At 24.5% G+C, this 16,815-nt stretch overlaps 1 protein-coding gene across 1 annotated transcript; it reads right to left on the bottom strand.

The window, feature by feature from the left end:
* Window positions 1-107: 107 nt before the first annotated feature.
* LOC145834696 (uncharacterized) lies at window positions 108-15,802 on the bottom strand. Its single transcript, XM_082942192.1, has 11 exons — window positions 15,718-15,802; window positions 14,067-14,109; window positions 8,225-8,303; window positions 7,065-7,168; window positions 6,662-6,728; window positions 2,360-2,426; window positions 2,147-2,212; window positions 2,010-2,091; window positions 878-1,016; window positions 579-779; window positions 108-347 (listed from the first exon to the last, which is right to left on the bottom strand). The coding sequence occupies exons 3-11, from the start codon at window positions 8,241-8,243 to the stop codon at window positions 322-324; spliced, it is 771 nt and encodes a 256-aa protein (XP_082798318.1). The 5' UTR covers window positions 8,244-8,303; window positions 14,067-14,109; window positions 15,718-15,802; the 3' UTR covers window positions 108-321.
* Window positions 15,803-16,815: the final 1,013 nt, after the last annotated feature.

Here is a 16,815-nt window from a genome sequence, read left to right on the forward strand (position 1 = left end):
TGTTGATGATGACCGAAATAAATACTGGTTAAAAGTAAATATAAAATAATTTATTTTATTATAAACATAAGAAAAATATACTATCTAATTACAACAGTTAGAAAACAGCGAAGTAAAAACATTTATTAATGAATACAAGCTAATTAGATTTTGAACATTCAAACAAATTAAACTATAACAATTATTGTAATAAATCAAACTGAACAAAAATAAAACTCAGCAATTACTTAATCAAAAAAAATAATTATAATATTTTTAAAAAGTTAACATTTTCAAACAGACTTATCAAATTATAAGTTTTTCGTGCATACTTGGTACTTTTTACATGACAACACACCTGGATGAACCTAAAAAAAATTATTCATAAATTAAAGTAAAAAGTTTATATTCAGCTTATTTAAAGAAACATTCTGAAAACTACAGCTTTATTTAAATTTAAATAAGTGTACCATTTATATATATACGCAACTTTACAGTAGTAGATAAACGTTTAGATTTAGTTGTTTACGTTTCAAATCCACCATTATAGATTAGCTCTTTGTAATGCAATAATAGAACTAATAATAATTAAAAATAACCTGAAGTTTTTGAGTCTTCTAAATTTTGAGAGGATTCTGCAGATGAACTCAAGTTACTTTCTTGGCTGCTATCTTCAGATTTGTCTTTTATTTCTACCTTTTCTTCCTCTGGTTTGAAAGATTGTGCGTTCAAATTATTTATTTTTTCAGCATCGTTAGCTTCCATTACAATCAATTCGTTGCTTTTGTTTTCAGAAACAGCTAAAAAATAAAATTTACTCAATAATATACAAGTATCACCAACTTTTTAAACAGTTTAACAGTATTTTAATTGAAGGAATAACTTTTTTTAAACAAACCACTGTATAAATGGGATCTTAGTAATGGGTCTGATCTTCTCTTAACTGTTACTTCACTTTCAGGATTTGGATCGGCTAGAAACCAAGAAACTGCTTTTGTAGAATCAGAATTTTCTGACAATGCCGCCGGTTTTTCTTGCTAAATTGCATTTATTCAAATATGAATAAAACGATAAAATGTAGAAATTTATAATTTTAAATTTATACTTTAGCTTTATGCTAAAATATGTTATTAAAGTTTGTTTTAACCTTTTGAAATAAATAATTAATGTTAGTTTTCTTTCATCATATTGTACAGACACTATTAATTTTTTTTCGTAGTATAAATTAACATATAAATATTTATTATCTTATTTGTATATCATTCAAAATTTCAAGTCAATTTTTTGTTAATAAAGATCCTAGTGAAAAATTCGCTGGAGTATAGAATAAAAACAAATTTTTGCAGTACTCTTTTTTTATAAACTAAACTATGTTTCTGTGTGTCAAGAGTTAACACACTTCAACGAATTATTCAAATCCAAAAGAGTTTAACAGAATATATTTTCCCTCTATAACAAAACTTTAAGATTTTACCTTTTTTGTTTAATACTATACAAGTAAAATATTAAAAAAACAGACGCCTGACTTGCCGTTTTGTCTAGACTCTGGATTTAAATAACATACTATACAAAATATGAAGATGTTATTTTGTGTAATATGTGATTAAAAAGATTCTGTAAAACAATATATGTAAGATTTATACAACTATTTGTAATTTCCAAGAGCAAAATGTTGCATTGACACTAAAGCATTGTTTATAACGTATAAGTTATAATATAACCTATTTAAACTGATTCAGTTTTTTTTTTTAGTAAAATTAAATTATTTCATGAGTAAAATATAAAAACAAAACTGTTGGATGAAAAGAATTAATAAAAATTGAAAAAATAAAAAATAACTTAGTGCTTGACTTGAAGCCAAACTACTTGTAACAAACAAAACTTTTATTAAACAAATTAATAATAATTTCCAGTACTTAAATTTCAAAAATGTTTCAAGTCAATATGATATCGACTTAAAATGCAAACTTATACCAGACGGTTTATTAGTAAATAGGTTTATAAACTTATATAATGCAAAACATTCTCACTTTTTTGGTGCAATCTTGACTTAAGCTAATACATTCATCATTACTATACCGTGTTATTGTTGTTGTCTTTTTAAATGTTCTGCTAAATAATAAATATTAATCAACTGCTATTTTTATAAAATAACAATTAGATAAACCTTTCATTTGAATCTCCTTTCTCGGTTATTGTAGTGGTATTACGCTCATAAACAATATTGTTTTTGCTGAAAAAAAACCATTGAATTTAAAAGTTTATATAACCAAAAAAATATTTTATATCTTATTTGAATAAATAAATACCTTTCAGTTATTGTTTAATTGTTTTATTATAAATTATTAAAACACACTTTATTGTAGTAAAACTTAACTACCTAATCTTAGTTAAAGATGGAGGCTTTTTCTTTTTCATTATATGAATTGGAGATTCAGACCCTTTATCTGTAAGAATACTATTGAAACTTTTGTTACAACATTTGCAGCATATCAAATGGCTTAAATACAATCTTCAATATGCAATGGAACACCATGCATGCTTTAAATTTAGAAACGATTTACAAATGACTATTGTGTAAAATAGTTTATTCTAAAATATTTTTTTAAATAGCTTTAGATATAATACAGAAAACTCTACTCTGTAAATATAAAGAAACTAGTTTTAATTGACCTACATACTTTAATTTTTAATCACTAGGTAAAAATTGAAAAAACAATGCACTAAATATACAATATAAAAACTTAGGAACCTAATGCATTTATATTTCAATATTAGAGTAAGAACTAGTTTCAAAATACTATTCTTAGTTTACATGGTTGCCAATAAAAAATGAACACAAATAAAACCTGACTAAAAAAATGGTTCAATAAATTAACAATTAACATAGTAAAATAATTTTCCGCTAAAAAACGCGACTATCCATTAGTAACAAATGTTAAAACTAGTTTCTTAATATAGGGGTGGGGAGTACTTGGGGGATATTTGCTGGACTTATAGTCCGTACTATTTGGATGTGTTTCAGCTTCATTTAAAAAATTCTTAAAATAAAAAAAAATGCAAAAAAAAGGTATACCACACTAAAATCACATATTTTTTGACTTATACAGTAATGAAATTACTTATACATGTCCTAGTCTTATAATTTTCGAGGAGTCTTTCCTCGTGGGTATCACCATTTACTTTGAAAAGTTCTGGATTTGTGTGACTCTCTAAAGTAAATTAACTCAATACGAACAATAACTTCATTTTGATCATAATGGGTAATCCAGAAATTTTTAATTAAATGGTAATACCCACGAGGAAAGATTCCTAAATTTATGTGCTCTTGTTGCAGAAGATGATGAGTGCTCTCAGTCTCTGTGTTCATTACCAACAAACGCTGATACAGCATTAATTGTAGGGGCTTCTTCCCCAAATATACAGAAAGAAAAAATGAAGATATTTTGGTAGGGCATTATTATGCCACATTAATTAATGAAGGATCATCAGACACATGGTACATTGCTACTTGTGAAAGTAAAAATGATGAAAGGACTTACAAGATGAACTACCTCATAAGAGTTCGAGATGGAAATAATTTAAAGTTGAAACACTTCTAAACGTGATTTGCTGAACTTGCATATAGATTCTATTCTTGATTGTGAAATCAAAGGGAAATGGAATGTTTCTAATGAAAGATCTTTTTCACTGAAAAATCATATCCAAATAGATTTTTAGTAGAACAGATGCCTTTTACAGAAAGTTAAAAAATAGTTTTTTTTAATTTTTAAGAATATTATATTTACCTAATTATTTCGAATAGATAGTCCATTAGATTTTATCAATCACGTGACAGTTTTTTTTATACTAAAATTTTTAAACGTATCAGTCATTTTTAAATAATTTTAAGTGTTAATACTAAATGATACAGCACAATGTTCGTTTTATTTTGCAATCATTAACTTAATGTTTAATTCCATACAACATTATCTTACCTATAATAAATCATAACCTTTCTTTATTTGTTGTAATGCTTATTGAATAATAATTTAAGGGTTTTATAACTACTTATAGCTAAATGAACTATGACTAAGGTATCCCGCTAATATACATACCACATCACCTAAATTTTTAATGGTAAGTAAGTATACCTAAAATTTCAGTTTTACAATAGTTTTTTTAAATTAAAATCACTAACAAGCTATGCTTTTTAATTTTCCAAAAAGCACAAATTTACAGACAAAATTTGCATATTTAGGGTGATTATGACGTCATAATACATCAAAAGCAGTCAATATGTCTTTAAATCTATGTCAATAAGTATAAGCTTTCATTTAAGATATAATTTATAAAACTAGGACATGTATAAGTAATTTCATTACTGTATAAGTCAAAAATATGTGATTTTTGGGATTGAAATTAGTTTTTTGGGCGGCATGCCTTTATTCTTGCAATTTTTTTTTTAGATTCTTCTTAACGAAGCAAAATAAATCCAAATCATATGGACTCATTCATATGAATTTTACAATATGACCAAAAAACGTGCTGTACTCCCTACCCCTGCTTAATAGTAACTATACTGTTTATTGTTTAGACCTCAAATGTGTTAACTATTTTTTTTTCATACTTTACTATCCTTTACTTTTTACGGCGGTTCATAGTTTTTTTTAATTGAATATTATGTGTGTACCTTCATTATTACAAAGGAGTTATAAGCAATTAGATATGAGTAGTTTATACATACAAATTGAGTTTTACTTTTTTTAATAGTGTTTACACTTGGTGCAGTAAAAAAAATCAATAGATCATTGTTGTAGAATAAGATACCTTAGAAAAATTCAAACCTTTAAGTATATGTAATAAAATAGCACTAACAAATAAAATGCAATACAGAATCACGGTCAGCATAATTAAGGCCGCAGAGGAACATTGTATTAATTTTAGCTAAATTTTCTTAATTACCAATTTAAAACTTATGCTTATACGTAAAAGCTTAGAGTTTTTTTTCAAGCTAGTTTATATGGAATAATAAATAAATTAACTTCTGAGATATAAATATTTTTTTTTAATTGACCATATAGATAGACCAAGTTTTTCATATTTTCTTGTAAATTCAAAATTTAATAAAAATATATTTATATTTTCATTTTTTCAGCTAGAGATCTTGGTTTTTAAGGAAAAATTTCTTAAAAGGTTTAAGTTTTCTAGTGTGAGAATTTTGAAAACATAAAAAAATTAAGTTTTAAATAAAATGAGCTGATTTTACTTTTTCAATTTAAAATCAATAAAATTCTTTTGATAGAATTCAAATATCAACAATTGACTTAATGGAAAAACTTAAGGAAAATTGATTTAAAAGTGAACAAGAAGATAAATTTTAAAAGCAATACTTTTTTTGTGTTTTTAGTTTACCATTATATAAGAACCTATTGAAGTCACTAACTTTGATCTCTAGTATTTCATAAGTTACTATGAATCATGTCATGTTATTATAAGTGTCTGACAGTTAAAATAAAACATACAAAAAAAAGATTAACTTGTAAAAAAGCGGACCTCCCTATTGGCTTAATCATATTTTTTCGTTTTTGTTTTAAACAACAGGGTTGTCACTGGTTTTAAGAAATTTCTTTTAGGTTTTTTGAATCTCTTCCTGGTTTTTAAATTACACGTTTTTACATCTATTTTTAGTTTATAGTTAAGTTTAAGGTTAAAAATTGTGTTACGTAGTATAACAATAGTGAAAAAATACTGTAAAGCTACTTTTTGTGAGTTTTTTGACTAAAAAACTTTTGATGACCACAATTTTTTTTATTTATTTGATAAATTTTTTGAGTCAAATCAAAATTTTACTACTTAACATGTAAAAGTTGTTTAAAATCCCAGGGTTTTTCGAGGTTTATTAATGATTTTTTTTTCTTCAAAATTTCCCTAATTCCAGGTTTTTCAGCCTACATTGTCAAACTCCAGGTTTTTCAAGGATTCCAGGTTTTGTGGCAACCCTAAAATAATCTTCTTTAAAACCATTTTTCCAACTTTGTTGCGTTGTCTTTTTGATCCTGTAATTTCAAGGTAGAAGTGACAGTATTCATTTTGATACATCAGGCTGCAATCATACAAACTGGTCTGCAGCTTGAAAAGAATAGTTTGTAAAATAGTCAGACACTTTTTTTGGTTTTATTTTCTTTCATTCACAGAGCTTAACTTATTTTATTTTGTTTTTTACGATATTAGAATTATTTGACAGATACATTTTGGTCTAGAACAAGAAGAATTCACTGTATGCTTGCGGTACTATAAAAAACTTTACGGTACAGTGGAAATAGTAGTAAACTTTGTAGCTGAATTACCCCTATTAGAATCAGCTTAGGTATTGAAAATTTCTAAAAAGTATTTTAAACTAAATCAAGAGTTATTTTACAAATGATATATCAACAGTTTTTAAGCAAAATATTTCTACAACTTCTTATTTTTACTTTATGGAAAATATTTATTTATTCATTTATAACCAGAAAAATGTTATGACCATTTTTTTAAGAATATGAAGTTTTCTATTTTTAGCCAAAATTTAAAAAAATGTATTACATTACTGACTAATTGGCAACCATGTTATAAGAACTCATATATTAACTTAAACTTTAAAAAAAAGTTATCTTAGTATCCATAATTATTTGTTTTTCTTAAAAAACTTAAACCAAACAACCTTTGTCTGGGCAATCATTTTTTATTTCAGACAAAGACTCCGAGCTTGTGCTACCATGTAGAGAATTCTAAAGTACAGATAAAAAATTAAATTTTACTTTAAAGATTTTTCAATAGAATTTTGGACGAAATAGTGTATGATACTTTAACACACATAATTTGTTAAACGTTAAAGTGAGTTTGTATAACATAAGAAGTTATTTCGTATACATTATATAGCCGTTGATATGTGTAAAAGATAATGGCTTAAAATAATTCAATTTCATAAAGTTAAGTATATTCAAACAGACTATCTCAATTAATAATTCAACAGACCTAAACTGAGAAAAACTGTACTTAAATTAGTAGAATGAATTTCTTAATAGTCTAATAAAAAAAGCATTGTGAGATTATTTCAAACTAACTTGATCAAAACATTTTTTATTGGGGCTGATTTTTACTGCAAAAGATTCGTTTGCAAGTTTGACCCCTTTCCTCATACGGCTTCTGCAAACCCACTTGCGTTTTCCTGCAAAGTTAAAAAATTGTAGTAATAACAAAAATTTAGTAATTTTTCCAAAATACACTTTATTATGAACTCTGAAAAGTTTTCAATAGCAATGTGACTTTTTAGTAAAATTGAACTTTGAGTTTATTTTAGTAGGCATTTAAAACAAGACATAGTTGAAATATGTTAAGACAAAACATCTTTGATTGAAATAATATTATTGAAAAATGTAATTTTATTACTATATATTTGTTTTACGTTAGCAACTAATAAAACAAAAAAATAATATGATAGATTCTTACAATCAATTACTAGTAAGATAACCCTTTTTCTTATTATATTTCCTTAAAAACACAGTGAAATAAACACTTTGATTTAAACAATGTAAATAACTATTTTTGCATATCTTTTTTTTTTCAAAATGAAAGTACTACTAGAAAAATTTATTTATCCTTTGTCTTTATAATGTAAGCTAGTAAAACTTTGTTTAAAAAAATGTTTTTGAACATAGTCTACTTTAAACAACTAAAAACTTTACTTAATTGCAGATTTACTCCAAAAAATTATGAAAACTTACTGTATACAACAGCTTTACATATTTTTTCAATTGTTGAAAATGTTTAACAGAGGTATAAATCTCTATTTTTGTTTACTCTTTTAAGTTTGAAAATAATTTGTTTAAAAAAAAGTCAAGCCATTACAAAAGTTATTTTTATTGAAAGAAATACAACATTAATAATCTAAGATTGCACATAATTCTAGAAGCACAGACACGCACAACTACTCTTAAGGCATATAAAAGATAATAGAAAAAAAATAAATAGATACAAAATTATATTAATTTAAATTTACCTTTTGTAGTGTTTAACAAGAATGACAGAATACAAAGTACATGCTATACATTAAGCTTATATACAATCAAATGAATTCAATTCGAACAAAACTTAATCTGTTAATTTTTATCAGCTTTATTTTAAATGATGGTTTTCAAAATTTTATCAGTGTAGAATGTTTTATATGTAACAAATTCATTCTAAATCAAAAATTAATTATTTTTTAATTAAAAAAAAAACTTACTGATTGACCCGATTAACATTCCTTCTTCTAAAGTGAACACTTTTTTGTTTTTGAGATTGAAAACACCCAACAAAATTTTCTGTAAATTAATTTTATTGCGTACTTTTTGCTTTAAAGGTTGCAATCAAACTTCTCGACTTAAAAAGGAGAATGATTCAATCATGGTTGCCACTCATCAGGCTAAGAAAATTTTCCTGACTTTTCCTGACTTTTTCCTGACTTTTTACCAAAATTTTCCTGACTTTTCAAAATCAAGCTCTTAAATTAAACTTATTCTAAAATACATAATCTAACACTTTAAACTATATAAAGCTTCCAATCTAACTTAAATACAGGTTATAAACAATAGTTTTTTGCTGAATTCTATCATCAAACTTCCAGTACATCACTTCAACCATCTGTGTATGATTGATGTTTGTAATAAACAGCCCTATCAGCAAAATACTTGTATTATTACTTTATTTATAAACACAGCTTGTCTGAAAAAAGAAACATTTTATAGCAAATCCTAGCATAATTGTATCTAGATAAACAAACGACATATAAGGAACATTTTGCAGTTTATTAAAGGATATTTTAATAATTTATACCAGCTGAAGACATTGGAAATAAAATTAAATAATTTTGTAAATTTCTAGGAAAATTTTGGAAATTTTTTCCGACTTTAAAGGACTTTTAATTAATTTTTACCACTTGAAGGCTTTGAATAACAAGGAATTTTGTAAATTTAAACTGACAAAATCTGACTTTTTTTTTAATCAAATTTCCTGACTTTTCCTGACTTTTTTTCAAAACCCCCCATTTTTTCCTGACTTTTCCTGACTTTTGTAATTTTTTCAAATTTTTCCTGACTTTTCCTGATTTCCTGACTTTTCCTGACCGAGTGGCAACCCTGTTCAATGATAAATTTTTAAAATTTTATTATAATACAATGTTTCACTCGTTTAAAAAAAAAACGAGATCTTCAGTTGTTTAAAATCTTATTCAAATAGAAATATCATGTTTGGAAAATTGACTAAAACTTTCGTTTATTGTTGTAGTATGTTATTTCTTGTAGGATCATAGTTTTTGAAATCAAGGGGATTTTTTTAATAAATTTTTCCTAAAACTGAAGTACAAATAACATAAAACATCACTAAAAATAGAAAACGTTAAGATTAAACATTGGCAAAAGTCATCAGAGACAAAGCTTTGATTTTCATATGCCACTATGATAAACTAAGAAGTTGTTAACATCATTCATGAGACCACAAGTTCTTGTAATAAAACATGATAACGGTTTGTAGATTAACAACTACAGCTTTTATTGAATGTAACTTACTAAAAGTTCCAATATGATCAAAACACATGTATCAGTTTACTAAGAGGATTGGTGATATAAGTAATTCCTACAGTAGGATAATTTATCAATAGTAAAAAAAAAAGAGTTCAAAAGTTTTAGAACAATTACTTTAGCAGAAAATAGACACATATTTATTACTATATTGATACTTTTTTTAAGTTTTGGTCAATAGTACTTGACAAGTTAAATTTCAGCTAAGATTTATTAATTATATAATAAACAACAGTTTTATACAGCTGTCTTAAATTAAAACTTTTTGGGGTCAATTTTTTCGGAAATTTAAATAATCACTAAAAATCTATCTTCTCCTTTATTTTTTGATCTAGAGACCTCAAACTTTTAGATACGTTCTTTATATAGTTTTAAAGGACTTTAAATTTTGGGACTTAAAAAATATTAAAAACAAAAAAATTAGATTAAAAAACAAAACAAAAAAGTTGTTTTTTTTTAATAAAAATTTTATTTTCAAAACTAAAAAAAAATCTTGCATTCAATATTTTTTAAAATTAAAAAGTTACTTTTTGTGAAAACTTGAAGAAGATTGCTTAAAAAATGAAGGAGATAGATTTTTAGTGAAATGGTCTTTTTTTTTTTTGCGTTTTTAGTTTGCTTCTTCAATTAGTGACCCATTGAGGTCACCGACTTAGATTGCTCATATCTCAAACATTACTTTAAATTTTCAAGGGGTTAAAAATTTCTGATCGCTCTGATAAAACTCTATATAACAAGATCATCTTGTAAAAATTAAGGTGGACCCCCCTATGCCCTTAATGTTGTTAAATGAAAACTTGTGATTCCTACATCTTTGTTTAAAACTGTTTCCCATAGATCCCACATACTTTTTGGTTGCTTTATTGGACCTTACTGTTCCTCTGTAGATTATATTATAAATTAGGCATTGGTTGTTTGGGCAGGGTTCTTTGTGCGGGGTTGCCACAAAGTCAAGAAAAATTATGTAAAATGACAAAAGTCAGGAAAAATGGGAAATAATGATAAAAAGTCAGGAAGTTTGACAAAATTTTTAAATGTCAGATTTGCTCTGTTTATATTTTTAAAATTCCTTATTTTCCAAAGCCTTCAAATGGTTAAAAATTGATCAAAAATTTTCTAGTGTCAGACTAAAATTGCAAAATATTCCTAGAAATTTACAAAATTACTTATTTTACAATGCCTTCATCTGGTAAAAATTAGTAAAATATCCTTTATAAAACTGCAAAATTTTTCTATTAATATATTAGACCGATACCCTACTTGAATAAGCAGTTTTTGTATGCTTTTTAGTATTGATGATCTGTGGCACAGACACTTCCATAGTGAAACTGTGATATGTACTCAAAAGTTTATCTTCCAGAATTTAAGAATCAAAGTGTTTTTTGTTTAAGTAAATAATTAAGTTCTTTATAATTAACCTTTAAGTTTAGTATTTTATGTAACAAGTTTATGTGTATATTTTACCTCTTTATAATTTATTCAAAGTTGTTTAAATTTGAAAAATAAGTTATAAGAGAGGTATATGACATAGTTAAGTTTACTTATTTGTAATTTTTTGTTGAATAACCGTAATTTTTTAAAACAAATAAAAGTAGATTTATTTGTTACAAATTTTATACAAAAAGATAAAAGGAAATATAAGATTGAAAGCTTTATATAGTTTCAAGTATTTGATTATGTATTTTAGAATAAGTTTAAATTAAGAATTTGATTTAGAAAAACCAGGAAAGTTATAATAAAAAGTTAGGAACAGTCAGAAAACTTTTCTCAGCTTAATCTGTGGCAACCCTGTTTGCAGCAATTGCAAAGTTTATCTTTTGTGTTATATTTATTGATTATATTGAGTTTGTTAAAAAAATTATTGTTATGTGCTATTATTTTGCTTCTAAACTTACTTGTACAATTGTATGATATTTTAATTGTGTTGCAATTAAATATTATTTTATGGATGGTTTTTATCAAGGATGTGCTAATTAAATATAAAATTGTTTGCTTATTCTAGAACTAAGTTAAACTAAACAGTGGGTTGAAAAATATTATATCTCATCTACATTTTCTAATATTTCTTTTTTATAGAAAGATAATTTAAAAGACTACAAGACCATTCTATCAAAAAGAAATAAATTATAAAAAAATGAGATAAAATGTTTTTCAACCAACCGTTTATTTTAACTGTAATTTCTAAAGTAAGCAAACAATTTTTATATTTAAATAGCATATCCGTTGATGAAAATCATTCATATGAAAAACCATTCAATCCAAACACAGTTAAAATATCATATAGATGTACAAGTAAATTTAGAAGCAAAATAATAGCACACAACAATAAAATTTTAAATAAAAACAATAAAAGTAAAACAAAAGATAAACTTTTCAATTGCTCAAAGAACCTTGCCCCTTAAACAACCAATGCCTTATTTCTAATATAATCTGTAGTGAAACAGTAATATCCAATAAAGCAACAAAACAGTGTGTGGGATCTACGGGAAACAGTTTTAAACAAAGATGTGAAATCACAAGTCTTCATTTATCATCATTAAGGGCATAGGGGGTAAACCTTTTTCACAAGCTGATCTTATTTTGTATAGTGTTTACTAAGCTACAAGACGTTTTTTACAAGTTTTAAAAATTCAAAATAAATTTTGAAATATAGCCAGTCAAAGTTGGAGGCAACAATAGGTTATTTATAGGAGGCACAAACTAAAACAGCAAATAATTAGAAATTACTAAAAATCTATCGCCTCCTACATTTTTTGAGATAACTACTTCAAATTTTTAGAAGGTGTTCCTTGCAAACTGTTTTTTTTTTGTTTAATATTTTATATTATTTTTTTATCTTTAAACTTTTTAAATATATCAAGAAACACTTCCTGAAATTTAAAAAAATGTAGGAGAAGATAGACTTTTAGTGAAATAGTCAAATTTTGTAGTTTTATTTTGTGCCTCCCATAAGGAACCTATTGTTGTCTCCGACTTTGACCGTCAATATCTCAAAAATTATTTAAAAATTATTCTGTAAAAAGCATCTTGTAGCTTAGTAAAAACTATATAAAACAAGATCAAATTTCAAAAAAAAAGTGATTAACCCCTCTATGCCCTTAACAAAATACATACAACAGAACTGGCAAGCTATATTTGGGATTTAAAAGATAACAACACAGACCATAAAATTAAATGGGAAATACTAAACAGGACAAAATCAAAATTTAATACTAAATTCGGCTGCAGACTTTGTAATTTAGAAAAAACCAAAATTGATAAATCAGACAAGACTATAACACTTAACAAGAAAAGCAAAAGACAAATATATGCATTCATTACCAAAATGATTTTTAGCAAAATTAAACCAAATTAAATTAAATATCAAAGTAAAATTAAGCTGCGCATAGAGCAGTTTAAAACATTTTTCTAATACAACCTTTCCTTTCCATACTTTACAAAATTTTTAATAGCAATTACTAAAACTTTTCAAAATGCAAAAACTCTTAAACCAATAACAAAACTAAAAGCCAAGATTTTTCGAACTTTATTTACTGCACAAAAACCTTCATTAATTTTACGTCATAATATTTATAAAAGTTTTAAATTTTAAAGTTCTGCAAAACATCTTTAATAAACTAAAGGTTTACTGAGGATTATATGAGATAGAAATATCTCATATATGAAACAGCTGTATAAAACAGTGTTTATCATATAATTTTATAAATATTAATTTGCCTTTTGAATTTGGCTCTTTTATAATTAACAAATTGGACTCTCCAACTTTGTACCGCTTTATCACAAAAATAAACTTGATCTATTATAAACGGTAAAAAGAAACTGTTAGCTAAGTTAAATACACTTTAAATTAGATCACTTAAAAAAAAGGACCTTACCTCCCATTATGTTCTAAAGTTAAAAACAATTTGTAACTTCAATTTTCTGAATTAATTCTTTACATTTAAATTATAATAAAACTAATTAGCTGTAGACTGTAACAACGTAGAGAAATTATCTTAAAAGTTCTGTTCTTTACACTGTTACAGTCTATAGCTAGTTATCTTAAAAGTTATAGGATAGAAGTATTTTTTATAACTGCTTTAGTTTTTGTTGTCAGAAAAATACTTACTAAATTCTCCAAGTTAAACATCTTATTCAATTGAATTATTTTTAGTTTTCTTTTTATATGAAAAGTATTCAGAGCAAACATAATATGATCAAGAAAACCTAAGTGTTCAGACTAAGTTTAGTCCTTCTTAACACTTAAATAAATTGACTACAAAATGTTGAAGCAATAAAAAACTAAGATTATATTTGTGATACTCATTTTTAAACTTTTCTATTATGTGATTACAAAATGAACACGATATCAATTTTTATTTATAGTTTTAATATCAAAAAAATTATCAAATAAAAAACACAAGAAACATTTTAGTAGAAAAAACCGGTAAACATTTAATAAAATTGAAACAAGTTGAAAATATATTATAAAAAACATTTAAGATATAACTTTGAATATACAACAAAAACCTTTATGTCATTGTAAAGTTCTGTCAAGTCATCTTTTGTTAACCTGTAAATAGTAAACTAATTTAAGAGCTTTTTTTTACTTTAAACATTTCCTTAACTTATCTAAAGTTATTAATAAAATCATACATTCTCTTATTATTAAAAATAACTTCAGAACTATCATATTATATTTTTTTTACACAACAAAAATTGTTTAAAAATATAATTATCATCTTCTTAAATCTAAAAAAATATTCTCATAAATTGGCTATTTGATGTAATAATAATAAAATTATTAATAATTAACAATTACTTGTAGATTAAGGCACAAAGTTTTTGATTTTGATTTGATTTAATTTGATTAATTTTTATTAATCAATTAATTAATGATTTTGTTTTTTAATTGATTTGATTTTGATTTGATTTTGTTTTTATGATTACTTTTGTTAAAAATAAATCTATTTTTAAACTAGTTAAAATATACTAGTTATCAAAACTAGACAAAATAGATATAGTAGTTAGTACAATTTTAAGTTACACTAAATATTTTAAACTGTTAAGTAAAAAACTGACAACTAAAAATTTAAGTTTTTGACAATAATTTATGGTTGCCAAAAAATTTTGAGAATTTCTTCCAGGTTTACTGAATTAATTCCAAGTTTTCAAAAACACAAGTTTTTCAGTCTTTTTTAGAATATAATTAAGTTTAAAGTAAAAAACTGTCTTAATTAGCAACTTTGAAAATACATTTTAAAGCTACTTTAAACAGGGTTGAAAATTTTCTCCAGGTTTTCTGAATTTCTTACAGGTTTTAAAAAATGTCTTTTTTTGTTAATTTTTAGTATAAAATTAAACTTTAAACTGTCTTAAATGGTATAACAACATTGAAAAGATACTGAAAACCTACTTTAAATATACTTTTTAAATGAAAAAAGTTTTTATTGTTACAATTTTTTTGATTTATGATAAATTTTTTGTACCAAATCGAAATTTTGTTACTTAGTATGTAAAAAAAGTTTAAAATTCCAGTACTTTATTTTTTTTTTTCAAGATTTTGCAAATTCAAGTTTTTTCCACATTTTTTTTGCCTAAATTGTAAAATCCAGGTTTTTCCAGGATTCAAGGTTTTTTGGCAACCCTGCATTAACAATTAAAAAAGTGCAACTAAAGCAAAAAAAAAAACGGTTTGTCATACTTATAAACCAAATAGACTTTTACTAAGAGCAAAAAAATTGGACTAGTCAATACTTTAAAGTCAATGTAGCAACCATTTTTATTGTTACATGAATTTAAAACACCATAAACATAATAAAACTAAATAGCACCAACAGAGCTATATATCTTATAATTATTAATCAGTTTTGTGAAACATTCTAAATTAATATACTAAATTAATTTATTAAAGTGCTTAAATGAAAACCAATTAAAATAATAGTTATCAAATCACTACTTCTGTGTTGGTCTATCTTTATCAATACTTTATGATAAAAATACTGAGGTTTATTTTTTTCTTTTGAGAAAATGTTTTTATAGTAAATATAAAATGTTCAAAAAAACATGGTAAAACTAGGTTCAAAGAAGTTAATTATATAATATAAACAAAATAATAATAGTTTAAATTAAATTATCTTTTATTAATTAACAATTAACATTTATTTTTAAAAGAACTTACTTCTGTGAAAATGTTATGTCAAACTTGTATGCTAAACCATCATGCTTAAATAACCTAAGATCTTTTGGGTACTGAAAATTTTTAACCATCTAAAAAGTAGTTATATAATATCATATGTTTTGGTTTAAAAAAAAACAAACAGAGAGATCTCAACTGCTCTATTTGATATCAACATATCTTTTATAGATTTATTTAAGCACTGACGAGGTCTTTGACCAAAACTTAGTTTGTAAAATAAATTTTTGAAAGAATAAATTTAAGTAGTTATATAAAATAAATTAAGGAAGCATTATATATATTTATAAATACAATTTTAACTTTAATCAAAGCTACTATTTATTACAGTTTTGCCTTTTTTGAAGCAAAAGTATTAAAAAGTAGTTATTGAAAATAAGTATTACAAGCAAAAAGCTGATATCAACTACACTTAATTGAGCTTAAACCTGCCACTCTTTTTTTTTTTAATTTTCCAGGGTTTCCAAATTTCTTTCAGGTTTTAAAAACTACACATTTATGGGTCTATTTTTAGTTTAAAGTTAAGTTTAAGGTAAGAAACTGTGTTAAATAGTAAAAAAACAGTAAAGCTGCTTTAAGTATGCTTTTTAACAAAAAATGTTGATGATGACAAATTTTTTTTATTTATATGATAGATTTTTTGAGTTAAATAAAAATTTTACTACTGAACATATGAAAATTGTTAAAAATCCAGGTTTTTCCAGGTTATTTTAGTGGTTTTGTTCAAAATTCCAGGTTTTTCCAGGACTCCAGGTAAAGTGGCAACCCTGTTAAACAGTTTAAATTACTTAAATAAAAATAGTTTATTTACAACAAAATTTTAAAAAAATAAATATTTAGAGTCATGAAAATCTAGCTTAAAATTTATAAAAAGTATACATTTTTATAGATTGGTACCACACTCAACATATTTTAAAAAGATACACTGAAATTATTTTTAAACTAAGCTTAAAAAAAACAATAAGAACATCAGAATGGCAAATGTAAATTTAATTATGTTTTGAATATATTTTTCTATTTAATTTTCTGATACATTTTTAAGTACAAAACCATTTTTCACAGAATACAAAGAAAGCTTATCAT

Source organism: Thalia democratica, chromosome 4, assembly GCF_965202585.1.
Source record: "Thalia democratica chromosome 4, ktThaDemo2.hap1.1, whole genome shotgun sequence".
In the NCBI taxonomy this organism is placed as follows: Eukaryota; Metazoa; Chordata; class Thaliacea; order Salpida; family Salpidae; genus Thalia; species Thalia democratica.

Excerpts from the sequence above, each read along its gene's own strand:
- LOC145834696 (XM_082942192.1), bottom strand. Across the intron at positions 1,017-2,009 it reads GTCAAGATTGCACCAAAAAA|CAAGAAAAACCGGCGGCATT; the intron begins GTGAGAATGTTT and ends AATGCAATTTAG. Across the intron at positions 348-578 it reads AGAAGACTCAAAAACTTCAG|GTTCATCCAGGTGTGTTGTC; the intron begins GTTATTTTTAAT and ends AATTTTTTTTAG.